Here is a 17040-nt window from a genome sequence, read left to right on the forward strand (position 1 = left end):
TGATAAAATATTTCATCATCCATAAAACGTCAGTGTTTGCAATGAATATAGCTTCCTGGCGCGATAAAAAGAAACTGTTTCCACACATATAAGGCAGAGTATACATATCAGTGCCTTGAATCACTGAACACTGGTTGGAACTGAAGAAACCTGTCCACTGAAAGGTGTCATGCCTTCAAACGAGCGCTTTACCGCCAAGATAGTCCTATCCAGTTCTGTAGCAGTCATAATAGCTGATTGTTTTGTTTTGGTTATTTATTTTTATTATTATTATTATTATTATTATTATTGTTATTGTTATTATTATTATTTAAAATAAATATATTGGTAGGTTTTATTCAAATATATATTGGTGATATATAGGACCTATGCGTATTAGATGCCCTAACCACACGCGCGCACCACACCCACAAACATACGCGCGCACACACTTAGATACAAACTCACGCGCATATATTAAAGGTTATCCATAAAGTGTATAATTTGTGGCATGCTTCCATTAAAAAATATTCAAGCATGTTTATCGTGGACAATTTTCTGATGTACCCCCCCCCCCACCCCCCCACCCCACCCGACAATTCTACGGCAGGAATTCATGTTGTAAAGACGTGATTGTTTTTGTAGCGATATGATGTAAATAGGTTTGAACCGGGATATGTACCATTCTGAGCGTCCGCTAATCGCCTGCAAGAGATTAATTAAATGTTTAAAACTACTGAGGTAGCAATATATCGGTGGGAAAACATTCAGCGGGGTCTTCTCTTGAGAGCCTGTCCCGGAAATATCACCACAGTATTGTAGAAATAGAGGTCATTTCCTGCACTTGTGTACTTACATCATACATCTTTAAGAACGCAACCGTCAATCGCGTGTCTTACAAACATTGTAAATAGGAATGTAAAGTGAACGTTTAAACGTCCATTCTGGAGTTAACCTAAAGCGTTGGATAAAAGAGAACACAACTGTAATATTTGTAAATATAATTTTGTCTAGCCGTTGTTAAGCGTTTACCTCACCATCAGCTATATATACGATGTCTAACATATTATAATTCTGACACACTTCAGAGATAACCCAGCACTGCATTTTGCACCGGCATCAAGGGATCCTTCGTATACACTTTCCCACAGGGAAGACAACACATTTGTCATATTCTAATATTGTATTGTGTTTAGTTACTAGTAATGATTAACGACTGGTAATACTGCTTCCATCTGTGATAGTGTGATTTTATGATCTCTGAGAGATTTTATGATCTCTGAGACACTGCTATAATCTAACATTCACCGGCGCCTTCAAAGAAAATAGCTAAAGCGCCGCATCCTGCTAGGTTATCGGTTAATTCTCCTAATTAGCCTCGTCCTGAGCCATAAATCTGTTGGTAAGACTCAAGAGGAATTTTTTTTTATGACCACGAGTATAATTAGACAAGAACTGGGTGCCAAACATCGTGAAAAGTGTAATAAAACCATCGTCAAATGCCTCGTATAGCGAACTGTTCTTCACACGGTGTATAATGTATTAGCGGTGATAACCTTTGTTATGACTGGCAGTATATCGTAGACGACTTCCTCGGATCTCAAGCCTACTGTGTACAGTGTGTTGATGTTTCCAGAACTTTTAATAAAATGAATATCACCCCGGAAACATATTTACTTAGGTGGTTTGCAGTCACTTTGAGCTTGTCCATTGTTCTCCAACGTGCAGGTTAGTACACTATACGTAAAGTATATAATTTTGTTGATGTATGTGTGTTAACTGTAGATGCTTTGGTTTAATTTCTCGTACAGCCTAGCACGAGCAATTGGTTTGAGTGACTGATTGCAACTTTATTTTCGTGCTTGTATCCAATTAAAGGGACATTTCTGAGTTTGCTGCATTGTAAGATGTTTCCGACTAATAAACTATTTCTACGATTAAACTTACATATTAAATATATTTTCTTGTTTAGAATATCAGTATCTGTATATTCGATGTGTTTCTGATCGTCTTAATATTTGTAAGAAGCCCATACTGGATTTTGTCTTCAAATAATTTCGTACGTACGAAAAATTTTTTAGGAAATAAAATGAAATTTAACCTAGTACAGCTATTAGAACGACCAGAAACATGTTTAATATACAGCCACTAATATTTTATGCAGATACATATATTTGATATTTAATTACAATCGTTAAAAAGTCTCTGTTAGTCGATAACATCTTAAAAATTGCAGCAAATTCAGGAATGTCCCTTTAAGGTTTTCAAGCATGCTGTCCTGGACACACACGTCATCTATTCGGGTTGTCTGTTGAGTACAGTGGATTAGTTGTTAGTGGTTAGTGAGAGAGAAGAGGGTGTAGTGGTATTATACCTACCCACTGAGTCGTTAAAACGTATTACTTGAATCATTTTTAAGTACCGCTTAATTTGAAACTGCATATTCATAGTACGGCATATACATTTAAAATAGAAATAAGTTAATTTGACGCATTTATTTTATTATGAAAGTGAACATGTTTTGTTTGTATAGATGAACAAAATATTGATATTTTCCCATTATTTCTTCTTTAGTGGTTTGTCTGCTGCCAAATCCGCTGCTTCGTTCGCCTTTGGTAAACATCACGTATACCATTGGCACCGACGTAACGTTACGATGTAATGTCAAAGATATTGGACACCGGACAGTAAGTAGATATACTATTATACACTCTCTATTAACCAGCTACACGTGGTAGGGTTGAGGGGTAAAACACATATAACTTGCTTAAAAAATAGACATTTTGGTATAGCCGAAAACGGCCAAATATTACTATTATCCAATTGTTTTTTGTTTTTTTACTGCACCCCAATTTATTTTAGAGTTAGCACGGTCCCAAGATACTATTAAAGATACACCTCTCTCTCTGTGTGTGTGTGTGTATGTGTGTATGTGTTTGTGTTTGTGTTTGCATGCATTCTCTGTACATAAAACTTCATCAGTTGAACCTATTGCTATAAAACAATTAAGAAAACAATCAGTTTTCCCTATAAGCTACTCTCTCTCTCTCTCTCTCTCTCTCTCTCTCTCTCTCTCTCTCTCTCTCTCTCTCTCTCTCTCTCTCTGTGTGTGTGTGCATTTGTGTGTCTGTATGTCTGTCTCTGTCTCTCTGGCTCTGTCTCTATGTCTCTCTGTCTCTCCCTGTCAGTTAATGTTGGGGTTCCTAGCGCTAACTACTTCATCATTTGGCAGTCTTTATGCCTAATGCTGTAAGACAATTTAAAAGACATAATTAATGTCCTTCATACAATATTTTCAGGTAATATGGCGCAAACTGTCCGATCCGGTTCCAATATCTATAGGAACAGCAAAGTTCACTCCAATAAAGAAATACCGCATCATTCACTTCCGTGATTCTGGCGAATGGACACTGACTATCAGGGGGGTGAACCACTCGGATGCAGGGGAGTACCAGTGCTCACTATCAGGGGAGGGAAACTATTTCCTAACACTGTCACTCATCATGCCAGGTTAGTCTTATTAATATTATAAGCGCTATGTAAGATGAATTATACATCATAACACGTTCTGTCATGGACAGAACTCTCTGGCGAAGTCAGAGGTTGTGCCCACGACAGGCGTACTTGAACATTTTTCTGATGAAAGCATGCAAAATATTACCCACACCCACACTCATAACACGTGCAGTTCTATTTCAATCAGTGCCATTGTTGTAGAATAATAATCTGAAAGAGATGGCATTAGAGTTTGTCTTGATGCATTATTAAGATCAAAATAGACGGGATATAACCCAGTGGTAATGCGCTCTGACGATGCGCGGTCGGTCTGGGATCGATCCCCGTCGGTGAGCCCATTGGGCTATTTCTCGTTCTAGCCAGTGCACCATGACTGGCATATCAAAGGCCGTGGTATTTACTACCCTGTCTGTGGGATGGTGCATATAAAAGATCCTTGCTGCTAATCGAAAAGAGTAGCCCATGGAGTGGGGACAGGGGTTTCCTCTCTCAATATCTGTGTGGTCCTTAACCATATGTCTGACGCCATATAACCGTAAATAAATGTGCTGAGGGCGTCGTTAAATAATTTTTTAATTTTTTTTGGATGTATTATTAAGACCAAAATGGGCGGGACGTAGTCCAGTGGTAAAGTGCGCGGTCGGTCTGGGATCGGTCCCCGTCTGTGAGCCCATTGGGCTGTTTCTCGATCAAGCCAGTGCACCATGACTGGCATATCAAAGGCCGTGGTATGTATTACCCTGTCTGTGGGATGGTGCATATAAAAGATCCCTTGCTGCTAATCGAAAAGAGTAGCCCATGAAGTGGCGACAGCGTGTTTCCTCTCTCAATGTCTGTGTGATCCTTAGCCATATGTCCGACGCCATATAACCGTAAATAAAATGTGTTGAATGCGTCGTTAAAGCCCCGGTCACACTGTTAAGGATCGTCTGGCCGGATCCACGACGGATGACCCCGGATAGACTAGAGCTGAATCTGTATAGGCCACCATCTTGAATTTCATATTATGTAAAGCATTCCAACCTTCTAGATGGATATATGGATACCTTAGCCCTCTGAATTCATCACTAGTCACCCTGGATTTAATGTGAAGCAAGTTGTATCCAAAACGTAAATTGTCAGCCATAGTGGTAGCCATCTTGGATTTCCTATGATGTAATCCGCAACTAACCTTGTACATGTCTAAAATAAATTAACTGACCCCTGAAACCTGTGACTACACACCAAAATTATTAGATGTCACAGGTTTAAAGTGAAGCAAGTTATATCCAAAACATAAATTGACAGCCGTAGTGGTAGCCATCTTGAATTTCCTATGATGTAATCCCTAACCAGTCTTGAAAATGGTTTAAATAGGTTCTTTGACCTCCAAAACCTATGACAAGACATCACATGTAACATTCTTGGTTTAATATGAAGGCAGTTATAGCCAATACCATGAAATGGTGACCATCTTGGACGCCATCTTGAATTAATTAAAATACTCAAAGATGACATTGATTTATCAGGCACATTCCAAAACTTTACATCTGTTCCTACACAAGACAATTACAAGAATCCTAAATACAAACTTTCCAGGTTTGACATAGTCTGCCAGACTACTAATATAAGTATCACTATGCTTTAGTCCACTTGTTTCCCCGAGGGGTAGGGGCTACATTACAGCCTATAACTGAAAATCAGTGTCAAATTGAACATGTTTTCAGACGCATTTAGTGGCAAATCCTCCTCCCCAAGGGAAGGGAACGGGGGTCTATTGGCAGCTGACGGTATAATGTCGGGAAGTTAATCGTGTTATTGACATTCAGTCTCACATTATTGATATTAAGTCTAGCACCTTTGTACTTTATATATAAATTAAACATGATTATAAAAAGTAAAGTAAAGTTTGTTTTATTTAACGACGCCACTGGAGCACATTGATATTTTATCTTATCATCGGCTATTGGACGTCAAACATATGGTCATTCTGACACTGTTTTTTTTAGAGGAAACCCGCTGTCGCCACATAGGCTACTCTTTTTACGACAGGCAGCAAGGGATCTTTTATTTGCGCTTCCCACAGGCAGGATAGCACAAACCATGGCCTTTGTTGAACCAGTTATGGATCACTGGTCGGTGCAAGTGGTTTACACCTACCCACTGAGCCTTGCGGAGCACTCACTCAGGGTTTGGAGTCGGTATCTGGATTAAAAATCCCATGCCTTGACTTGGATCCGAACCCAGTACCTACCAGCCTGTAGACCGATGGCCTAACCACGACGCCACCGAGGCCGGTCATGATTATAATGCCAAGTGTTCCCTTTAAGAAATACACCGTATATGAACCATCCAAGTGTGTGAATTCATAACCCTTCTAATCAAATCTCCAGATATAATAAAATTTGACAATTCTGAGTTATGGTATGCTGGATGAATCTGTGTACGATTATACAATGAGTAATTAAATTAACATGACTAGATTTGATAACAAAAAATATATTTAATGCAACCATTTATTTTCTTCTCCTAAGTTTTAGATCAATTCAAGTACCTTTAATCTTTGCACTGCACGAAATCCTCGTACAAATCCTCGTACAAAAGTAAATATTTTCAAAGTTAAAAATTTCACATTGTTTACTAACTTACCACATATGTTTAGACCTCATAGGCGAAACAACTATGTTCTGCTGATAACCGCAACCAATAAACAAGCACGTTAATGATTGAAAATATGATGGATGGCGCAGAAAACGTAACACCTAGCGTCACTGATCGCCGAGATAACAAACTTTATGTGCAAAGATATAAATTCCCAGATAAAGATAGCTGGAGGTCAGAGAGGTGCGATTCATTTTCTTAATTTGCTTTAATTCTCGTTTTCCTCTTCTGTTTATCTGGAATAAGAAACTATTCCCTGGTTGTAGTCTAATGTTTTTGACCAATATTTCATTATTTTCATTATTAACGGCGCATACTTTTGTTTCAGCCCATGAAAATGTACACAAAGTTTAGTTAATTTACAAACATGCAGCATATCTCGATAAAGTGAATAACAGAGAGAAGATAAAGACTGTGATGTTTAAATCGGATAACACCATCTAAAAATAACCAGAGCTGGTCTCAATAACCATTATTTCTCAGACTAACGTGCGTTTTTAGAATGATAAGAAATGCATTTCGACGTATTACAACAAGCTGGATGACCAGAACCACTTCAGGTGTACGCTACTGAATATTCTAAATATTAAAATGTAAGTACTTCTAATATAAATTATCAAAATCGGCTTTAAATGTAAAAAATACGTTATAGTGTTTAAAAAGTAGGGTCAGTGACTTTAATATTACAATATGTTTAGTGCTTACATTGACTTGCTTATTGTATGCATTTCTAGCCTCCATTTTATGTTAAGCAGGTACTCATTTTCCTTAAAATGCCCACGATCAGTATGTGCATGATAGTCTCAGACTACCAACTGACACGACGGGGTTGGCCATCTCGATAGTTGCGTTGTAACTCCCGGCTTACAACAGGTGCTCTCAGATTAACAACTAGCAGGTCGTAGGAGTTGTATAGGACGAGCCGTGTGAGCGCTCACACTAGCAACTGGACAGTCGGAGAGAGATCGGCGAGTTGGTCAACTCCGTCGTGACAGTTGGTAGTCGGAGACTAGCATTACAATACATATTTCTTCCAATGCTAAATATACTTTGAAATTATAGGATCATAGATAAATTCGATTATAATGAGTTTTATTTATGTTTCAGCCACTTTAATACGTTTTATTAACCAAAGTGTATTACAAATTAAGCCACGGTTTTCTTTAATGGTTATAAACTGAACAGTCCATTTAAATATACTGAATCGAAACAGAAATTTCACATTCCTAACATATACTTATACAAGATATAGGTGATGCCATGTAGTCTGTATAATGAATACTGTAAGTCTGTAATAACAATGTCTGAATTAAAGCATACCCTCCTTAGCTATCAGAATGTAGCAGTCTGGCGCACATTAATGACGTGTTGGTCAAAAAAGATCTTGCATGTTTCACGAGTCACATGACTACCATGATTTGCATAAAACCATGGACACCATATGTAAACACCATGGAAAACACGCTAAACTATTGTTTTAGACCTATTACAAAGCCACGACGTTCTAATGTTCAACGTAAGCGTGCTATTGGTAGGCTACATGGTTCATTCTTGGTTGTTTTGTTTTTTTGTTTGGTGGTTTTTTTGTTTGTTCAAGAATATAAAAGGGTTTTAAAATGCATGTATTATTATTATTATTGGTATCCACATCAACATTACCATCGTCACCATCATCGTCATATTTATGATGGTCATCAATACGCTACATGGTCTAGCTGTTTCTTACGGCAAAGGTAGCCTTATTATTAAAGTTTTCCATCAGATTATTGATAGATGTAATACAGTTCTTTTTAAATATCTATACTAGGTGTAATTCGCTTTTCACGGGTGTAGTTGTCTTCTTTCTCAGGTAACCGTGATACATACATAGCTTCCACTCCTACAACAATCAGTGTCAACTATGGTGAAACAGCCATTCTTCCATGCACGATCATCAACCTAAAGAGGCGCAAGGTCAGTCACGTGATGCAACAACATATGCTGACGTTATAATTATTTTGGTTTAAATCAAACTACGGAACATGTTGTTACATTTTTATAATATAAAATAAAAGCAAAATACTACACAAGTGACAGTTAGATACCTTTTATCTTGCAACGGATTGTTTTAAAACGTCGTATCTAACGAGCGAAAGCAACGAATTGTAAGATAAATGGTATCTAACGGATGTAGTATTCTGTTTCTTACATACTCTCAAAACAAAGTAAAATGTAAATGTGATGTACAAATATTCAGATATCGCCACGTCATACCTAAAACTTGCCACGGTGTTATTATTAACGGGTGTGTAAAAAAAAAAAAAAAAGAAGACTTCTTTAGGTACTTTAAAAACCGTTTTCAGTTAGTAGTTTAGTTACTGCCTGGAAGTGGCGGATAGTAAACAAACAATCAGAATATGGTAATATATGTCAAGGGTCCTTTCCATTCGAGTTTTCCTGGGAAGGTAAAATCTCTCGGTTCCTTCCTTCACTAGTTTTGGTCCGTTTGAAAGAAAGACATAATGACCACACCTACATTTTCAAACTGTTATATTAGAATGTATTGAGGAAACATAAACCTGAATGGCAATAAGCACTATATAAGATTATTTATTAATATTATTATTTTTGGAAGGCTCACCCCAGACGATTTTAATGGATACATGTTAACAACTTTGAAGACACTGTCAAACGTAAGGTTACACTTAACATATTATAAATAATTGAAGAATTAACCCCCCCCCCCCCCCAAAAAAAAAAAAAAAAAAAAAACCCACAAAAAACAACCCACAAAACTTTAAACGTTTTGAGAGAAAATCAGAGCACGGTGTTTTAATACGTTTAAAACTATTATAACTCCACGTACTTTATATACACTACTGTTTTATATCAATCAATAAAAATATGATTATCTCAGTTTCCCCCAAATTTGGACAGCTAGTTTTATCATTTTAACAGAAAAACTACTCTTTTTTTCTTTCAAAAGTTCGATGTTAAAATCTATTGTGTTTGTGTGTGTTTTTGTTAGGTTGTATGGATGGACCAGAAAGGTGACTTGCTGACATTTCGGAAAAGGGTTTATTCCGGTAACAGACGTCTGCGAGTAATCCACACTAGGCGGGAGGACTGGAGTCTCCAGGTGCGGAAGGTTTCGGAGGCGGATTTCGGTCGTTACACCTGTTTAGTGAACACCAACCCCGTGCTCACACGGACAGTGCAGCTCAAAAACGCAGGTAACATTATAAAGTTCGTTTTGTTTAACGACACCACTAGAGCACATTGAGTAATATCGGCTTACACCTGTTTAGCAAACACTAACCCCATGCTCACACGAACGGTGCAGCTAAAAAAACGCAGGTAATATTATAAAGTTCGTTTTGTTTAACGACACCACTAGAGCACATTGATTAATTAATCATCGGCTATTGGAAGTCAAACATTTGGTAATTTGGATAGTCATCAGAGGAAACCCACTACATTTTTCCTAATGCAGCAAGGGATCTTTTATATGTACTTTCCCAGAGACAGGAAAACACACACCACGACCTTTGACCAGTTGTGGTGCACTGGTTGGAACGAGAGAAAAACCCAATCACTTGAATGGATCCACCGAGATGGTTGTAACATTATAAGAAACCCCATATCAATACTAGGCGACAAGTGTATCAATATTTGTGATAAGTATTAGTACAAAGAACGATAATTAACTTCTTCAGCTACGGTATATGACTGGTACATCAAAGACCATGACTGGTACTTCAAATACCATGGTATGTACTGTCTTGTTTATAGGCAAGTGCGCGTAAAACATCTCTTGCAACTTTTAAATTTGATTTTTTATTAGTCCCCTACCGGACCAACCTGAGGGGCTATAGGTTTCATCTCCATCCTTCTTTCAGTCTGACCATCTGTCTGTCTGTATGCATGTATGTCCGTCCCACATATAGTTTTCCGGATTTAGTTTTTCCACATAATTGTGTGTATAGATATATCATGTACTGTAACAGAAGACGTTTGACTTTCATGACGATTTACCAATATTTGACAGAGTTATGGTCTGGAGACATATGATTTCGGAGATATGAAAATTAGTTTTCCTGTCTTTTTTCCCTCAATGCCTCACGATATTGCTATGTGCTGAAGTTTTGTGTATAGCTTTATCATTTAGATACGACATGTGTTGCGCCCGGTAGGGGACATGTATTGCTTTAGCAGTACTCTGAGAATGGTGGGTTTTTTTTTGGGGGGGGGGGGGGGGGGGGGTGTTGTTGTTGTGTTTTTTTTTTTTTTTTTTTTTTTTTGGGGGGGGGGGGGGGGGGTTGTTTTTCCTTTTCCTTTTACTATGTATACAATAAATTATAAATACGCTGCTCAGTTTAAAATGCCTATAATACAACTTGGATGAAAATAGCATGATGGATTATGCAACTAGTTTCGCAAGTCACCAGCAATGATTTCCAGTCTTCGACTGGAGTATGGACGTCCAAAATATCGCTCCTTGATTGACGATGGGGGCGTGCACCCTAACAACAGATGACTCGACGATTTGGGGCTGATAACTGACGATTCGGATTTGGCTAGTCGCCAGGTGTAAACTGGCCACTATCCTTGTAATTCATGTATACATTTTACTTTAATTATTTGGGTGTTTCAGGTCCATCACGAACAGGTCCAGGTCGCATTAAGGATGGTTTCAAGAAGGTTGTAACAGCTAAAGAGGGTCATTCTGTGACCCTCACCTGTCATTTCACCGGTTCTCCGCCACCGACGATCACGTGGTACAGAAAGGTCTACCAGAACAAGAAGACGATCAAAACGGGTGTGTATTTTATACATTACACAACTACTGGCTGTTTCTTTTTACACATAAGGGCACTGACGCAGGAAGCGGGGTGGGGGGGGGGGGGGGGGGGGGGGGGGGGGGGGGGGGGGGGGGGGGGGGGTGTTTAGGGGGCATATATATATATATATATATATATATATATAGAGGGTGTTTATATATATTTATATAAGTGCTCCCACTTTTTGGCACCTTCCTACGCCAACGAAGGGTGTTGTGTTAAATGAATGGCGGCATGAAATTTAGGTATAAAATGGTATAATAAACTATTCCTTGTAAACATATAAATTAAATTTCTATCGCAGTGTACTGTATTCCTTCAGCTATACAGTCAATTATCTGACGTGTTTATCAGTATTTTGGTATATAACTTAATTATGTCTACATTAATAAAAAATGATGTTGTATAAGCTAGCTATTTAAAACGGTATCTGGTAGCGATCGTTAATTCAGGAGGAGCGAACTCACAGTGTAATATCTTAATTTACATAATCAGGGCTGGCAATTGGCTGACATTTCTACCAGGTATTCGGTCCAGCAACCTACAAATACTACTGGCCCGAATCAAAACCTGCAAAACCAAACATGACAGACTCAAATTATTGCGTGAATATAAACGTAAAATAATTGCCTGGGCCGACAGACAATAAAACCTCCCGGCCTTTGGTGATTTTAACCGGCAAAAACCGATCGGGAGGGCAGTATTTCGAACCCTGCCATAATCTATACACGACACTGCTTTTAGGTAAACTGTCGTATTATTACCAATATGTTTAAAAATATTTTGGTACATATCAAAGTGATATGTCCCACTTTAACGCCAATGGGACGTCCCACAATGACGTCATCGATTGGCGCACTTCAACCTTAGAGGAACGTCAACCAAACTATATTCGTGAACTATTTTTTACTGTCACTCGCTAAAGGTCGTGACAACTGAAATTTATTTCACTCGGGACATATACCAATCTAATTAAAATTAGCTCCACTATTACATGTGGATCTAAAGACAGCCAGTTGGAGCTCATGTCCACCAATCAAAACCTTACTTGCAAAATCCTGCCAGTGATTTAAAAATAATTTGAAAACATTCCGAATTATCTTGAGGGTATACGACATGTTTCGTGTGAATTACGAATGCCGTAAAACATGTTTTATTTTATAAAATAAATAATTTGTAATGTAAAACTGAAGACTGATTTAGTTGGGTTTTTTATATAAATAAATAAATAATTTTTAATGTAAAATTGAAGACTGATAACCCACCCCGTACGTATTGGTATGGTTCGCTGTACTGCGGCCACTAAAATAGACTCGCCCGATATTTTTAGAATTTGTATGCTCCCAAATAACGTTATAAAAGGCGAAGTGTGATTGGTCAATATTTAAATTATTATTTACAGACGAAATGTTACCTGGACATTGGGAACTACGCAGTGTTAGTTTTAAATCACTGGCAGGATTCTGCAAGTAAGGTTTTGATTGGTGGACATGAGCTCCAGCTGGCTGTCTTTAGATCCACATGTAATAGTGGAGCTAATTTTAATTAGATTGGACATATACATGATACGAAATGGAAGCTCGTTTAATATTCTATAACTATTATATAGTTTAACTTTTCATTGATCATAATGTAATTCGCAGGCTACCAGACAAAGGGTGAGCGGCTACAGCTGACTGGTGTCACACCCGACGACAGCGGCGACTACGTCTGCACCGCCAGAAACGGGGTACCACCGTCTGCACGGGCTAGAATCAAGCTCATCGTCACAGGTAGGACCGCAGCTGTTTACTTAAAGTTAAATAGTCATTTGCACAGTACAATTCAGAGACAGGAGGCAGAGAAAGGGGAAAGGCATTTATGAAAAAACGTACATAACTATAAATATACTAAACGAAATTTCACCTCCGGTGTACAGGGAATATGTTCCTCGTATATTTGCGGGACTACAGATTTTAATACTAAGATTATTTTCGTGCTTATAACCATTTAAGGTTCATACACGCTGTACTGGGCACACACCTCAGCTATCTGAGCTGTCTGTCCAGGAGAGAGGGTTCGTAGTAGTTATAGTGGCTAGTGAGAGAGAAGTCGATGTAGCGGTCTTAAACCTACCTATTGAGTCATTAAAACTCGCCCTGGGTGGGAGCCAGTACCGGGCTGCGAACCCAGTACGTACCAGCCTTATGTCCGATGGCTTAACCACGACACCATTGAGACCGGTAGTTCATGTCTTATCTCCACTACCACATCGCTCTCAGTATTAAAGATAGCCTATGTTTACCAAAGTCTTGACGATCATGTTTGTTTTTCTTTTTATCTTCTTCTTTAAGCCAAATATATTTGAAGTACTTTTTTTTATTTAGCTGCCCCTATCACTACGACGATGGCGCCAAAAACCACGCCACATGAACCTGAAGGGCAAGGTAACTATATATATATAACACATTTGTGAGATTTTCTTAGAGTAATATGAATATGTACAGTAGTTAGTAGGTTTGAACCTGACCATTGTTCGTGCTGGGGTGTCGTTAAACATTCATTCATTTATTCATTCATTCATTCGTTCATTCATTCTGACCATTGTACACGTTTATCAAAGGGGGTGAGCCGGCAATGAACACATTTATAATACCGGGTAACTATTCATTTTTAAATTCACATTTATTGAAGAACATTTTAAAAAAAGTGTGTTTTGTTTCATGACACCACTAGAGCATATTGATTTATTAATCATCACCTATTGGATGCAAACATTTTGTAATTCTGACATAGTCTTAGAAAGGAAACCTGCTAAAATATTTTTACAGTAGTAGCAAGGGATCTTTTATGTGCAATTTCCCACAGACAGGACAACACATACCACGGTCTTTGATATGCCAGTCGTGGTGCACCGGTTTTTCCTAATCAGAGATTGGGTCCTTTGGGGTGATTCGATCCTATGTCGCAAGTACCTAAGGCGAACGCTCTACTGAGTGAACTAGATCCCGCCCAATTTATACACATACAATATTACATGGGGGAGAGACATAGCTCAGTGTTAAAGAACTCGCTTGATGCGCAGTCGGTTTGGGATCGATCCCCGTCAGTGGGCCCCATTGGGCTATTTCTCGTTACAGCCAGCGCACTAAGACTGATATATCAAGGTCGTGGTATGTGCTATCCTGTCTGTGGGATGAAGCATATAAAAGATCCCTTGGTACTAATGGAAAAAATGTAATGGGTTTCCTCTCTTAGACTATATGTCAAAATTACCAAATGTTTGACATCCAGTAGCCGATGATTAAAAATCCATGTGTTCTCGTGGTGTTAAACAAAACAAACTTTAAAGGGACATTCCTGAGTTTGCTGCAATTTTTAAAATGTTATCGACTGACAAAAACTTTTTAACGATTGTAATTACATATCAAATATATTTTTTCTGCATAAAATATTAGTGGCTGTATATTAAACGTGTTTATGATCGTTCTAATATTTGTACTAGGTTAAATTTCATTTTATTTCCTAAAATATTTACGAAGTTATTTGAAGACAAAATCCAGTTTCTAAACAAGAAAATATATTTAATATGTAAGTATTTAATATGTAAGTTTAATCGTAGCAATATTTTATTAGTCGGAAACATCTTACAATGCAGCAAACTCAGGAATGTCCCTTTAATATTTTTTTCACATACAAAATAAGTGAGTAAATAAACTGATGCGTGCACCGATTTGAACGTTGCAGCTGCACCTGTGACGTACACGGAGATGGAGACGGTGGGGATGCGGAAGGGCGACGATGCCTACTTGGTGTGCCGCGCCGTGGGCAGGCCCCGCCCCACCTTGTACTGGGAGCGGCATGGACGCCGTGTCTTCGACAGCTACAAGTACCGCGTCACCCCAACGACGACGGGTCAGCACCGGATTCACTCCAAGTTGAGGATCTTACATGTGCTGAGCCATGATTTTGGGGGATATCAGTGTGTGGCGCATAACCCGCACGGACTCAGGACAATGAACGTAACACTGTATGGTAAGCAGCTATATGTAAATATATGTAACCCAGAACAGCTGAATAAGCAGATTTATCCATAGTTCTTCCCAGAGGGAATGCTTTTTTTTTTTATACCACTTGCTATTTATTTCTGAGCCGATTGTTTTTTTTAAACTGCACACAAAAGTAGGTTTTTTTTGTTATTTCCAAACCACTTTTACTTTTCTTGTTACATCAAACAAAACATTTTTGTACGAGGACGGGACGGACTAGAGATATTTGTAACATTACACAACAAACAGCTTATCTAGATACACGTATACCCAACCAGCTTTATGTAGATACACATTGGACTATGTAAAGCAGCTTTGGTTTAATACATGTAACATTATGAGAGTACTGCTAAAGCAATACATGCCCAATACTGGGCCCAACAAATTTTCATATTTCTTAAGTTCAAGGACCATAACTCTGTGATAAATGGGTAAATCACTATGAAAGTTAACTGTAACAGTATACAATAAAGCTCTGTATATCGAGGCATTCTGAAGAAAAAAAACCCATTGGAAAACTATATTTGGGACAAATGGACAGACATACAGACAGAAGGACTGAGATGAAACTTATAGCCCATCCGATTGCACTGATAGGGGACTAATAATCAGCTTTATTTAGATGCACATAACACTGTACAATAATTGGCTTTAGACAGACATAACACTGTACAATAATTGGCTTTAGACAGACATAACACTGTACAATACTCAGCTTACGGACACAACACAATACAATAAGAAGCTTATCTAGATATACAGAACACTGCAAAAAGCAGCTTTATCTAGATCTATAGACCTGACATTGTACAATAATCAGCTTTATCAATATCTATAGACCTAACACTGTACAATAATCAGCTTTATTTAGAGACGTGACTACAATAAACATATCGTGCATGTAACAGTAAACAGCTTTGTCAGTATATACAACTTGAAAGTAAGCAAACTTGTGTAAACAGGCTCATAGAAACCAAGAAGCTCCCAACCCCTCCCCCATTAAGACCAAAACTATTTACCTCTTTGTTTTACACTCTATATAATTTTTTAATAATATACTTATAACCCCATCGTCCACTTCACATATCATTCCTATGGGCCTCTTAAGCGTATGATTTATGAATGAGGATAATTTTTCTCGTTTCAGAAATATTCGACAGCTAATTATAACGAAGTCTTCACCTCAGAATAAAGTAACAGAATAATATCCTACATTAGACATGTTAAGACGCACAGCTATAAACTCTCTATTGTATTACACAAATTGCCTTCCTCGCACCGTGTCAGGGTGTTAGGTCATGCGTGTACACGGACAACAAGGTGTCTGCGCAGAATCTGAAGACATGCTAAGACGAAGAATCAAACACAGTTTAGAACATGGACATTGTGCAGTTCTGATGACTACTGGCATTGAAATCAAACCTCTCGTTTAGTTGATATAAATTAAACAGTACATTAAATCAGTATTGACTGTCATATTTTTGTTTATGATGTCTACATATCTAATGCACTGACGGCGCAAGAATATTGAATGACCTTACTGCTGAAGCTGCGACATGCAACCCTTCAGTCAGGGCGAAATGTAGTCCAGTGGTAAAGCGCTCGCTGGATGCGCGGTTGGTCTAGGATCGAACCCCATCGGTGGGCCCATTACTCGTTCTAGCCAGTGCACCAAGACTGATATAGCAACGGTCATGGTATGTGCTATCTATAAATGATCCTTTGCTACTAATGAAAAAATATATCGGGTTTCCTCTCTAAGATTATATGTCAAAATTAGCAAATGTTTGACATCCAGTAGCCAATGATTAATAAATCATTGTGGTCTAGTGGTGTCGTTAAAAAAAAAAAAAAACTTTAACTTTTTATCTTTTCAGTCAAGGGGCGCAGATCTAACTCACGCTTGACGTCCTCGTGGGCGTAGGGTCGAACCCACTCGGCAGAATCATGTTTTTTAAAACTCTTAATCAGTCCCCACTACAGGCATATTAAACGTTGTGGTTTATATTGTCGTCGTGGAAAAACAAAAAAACTAACTTTTCATTCAGTATAACGTT

General features: G+C 38.2%; 1 protein-coding gene across 1 annotated transcript; it reads left to right on the forward strand.

Moving 5' to 3' along the window:
- The first annotated feature begins 911 nt into the window (after positions 1-911).
- On the forward strand, positions 912-16446 carry LOC121383287 (neurotrimin-like). Its single transcript, XM_041513209.1, has 10 exons — positions 912-1707; positions 2554-2666; positions 3279-3489; positions 7985-8088; positions 9143-9347; positions 10769-10933; positions 12599-12727; positions 13322-13381; positions 14682-14969; positions 16131-16446. The coding sequence occupies exons 1-10, from the start codon at positions 1629-1631 to the stop codon at positions 16145-16147; spliced, it is 1371 nt and encodes a 456-aa protein (XP_041369143.1). The 5' UTR covers positions 912-1628; the 3' UTR covers positions 16148-16446.
- The last annotated feature ends 594 nt before the right edge of the window (positions 16447-17040 follow it).

This window comes from Gigantopelta aegis, chromosome 2, assembly GCF_016097555.1.
Source record: "Gigantopelta aegis isolate Gae_Host chromosome 2, Gae_host_genome, whole genome shotgun sequence".
Taxonomy (NCBI): Eukaryota; Metazoa; Mollusca; class Gastropoda; order Neomphalida; family Peltospiridae; genus Gigantopelta; species Gigantopelta aegis.

Bases quoted from the DNA above. Each gene is read 5' to 3' on its own strand.
- LOC121383287 (XM_041513209.1), top strand. From the start codon at position 1,629: ATGAATATCACCCCGGAAACATATTTACTTAGGTGGTTTGCAGTCACT. The intron at 9,348-10,768 runs GTAACATTATAA...TGGGTGTTTCAG, and splicing joins AGTGCAGCTCAAAAACGCAG to GTCCATCACGAACAGGTCCA. The intron at 10,934-12,598 runs GTGTGTATTTTA...TGTAATTCGCAG, and splicing joins CAAGAAGACGATCAAAACGG to GCTACCAGACAAAGGGTGAG.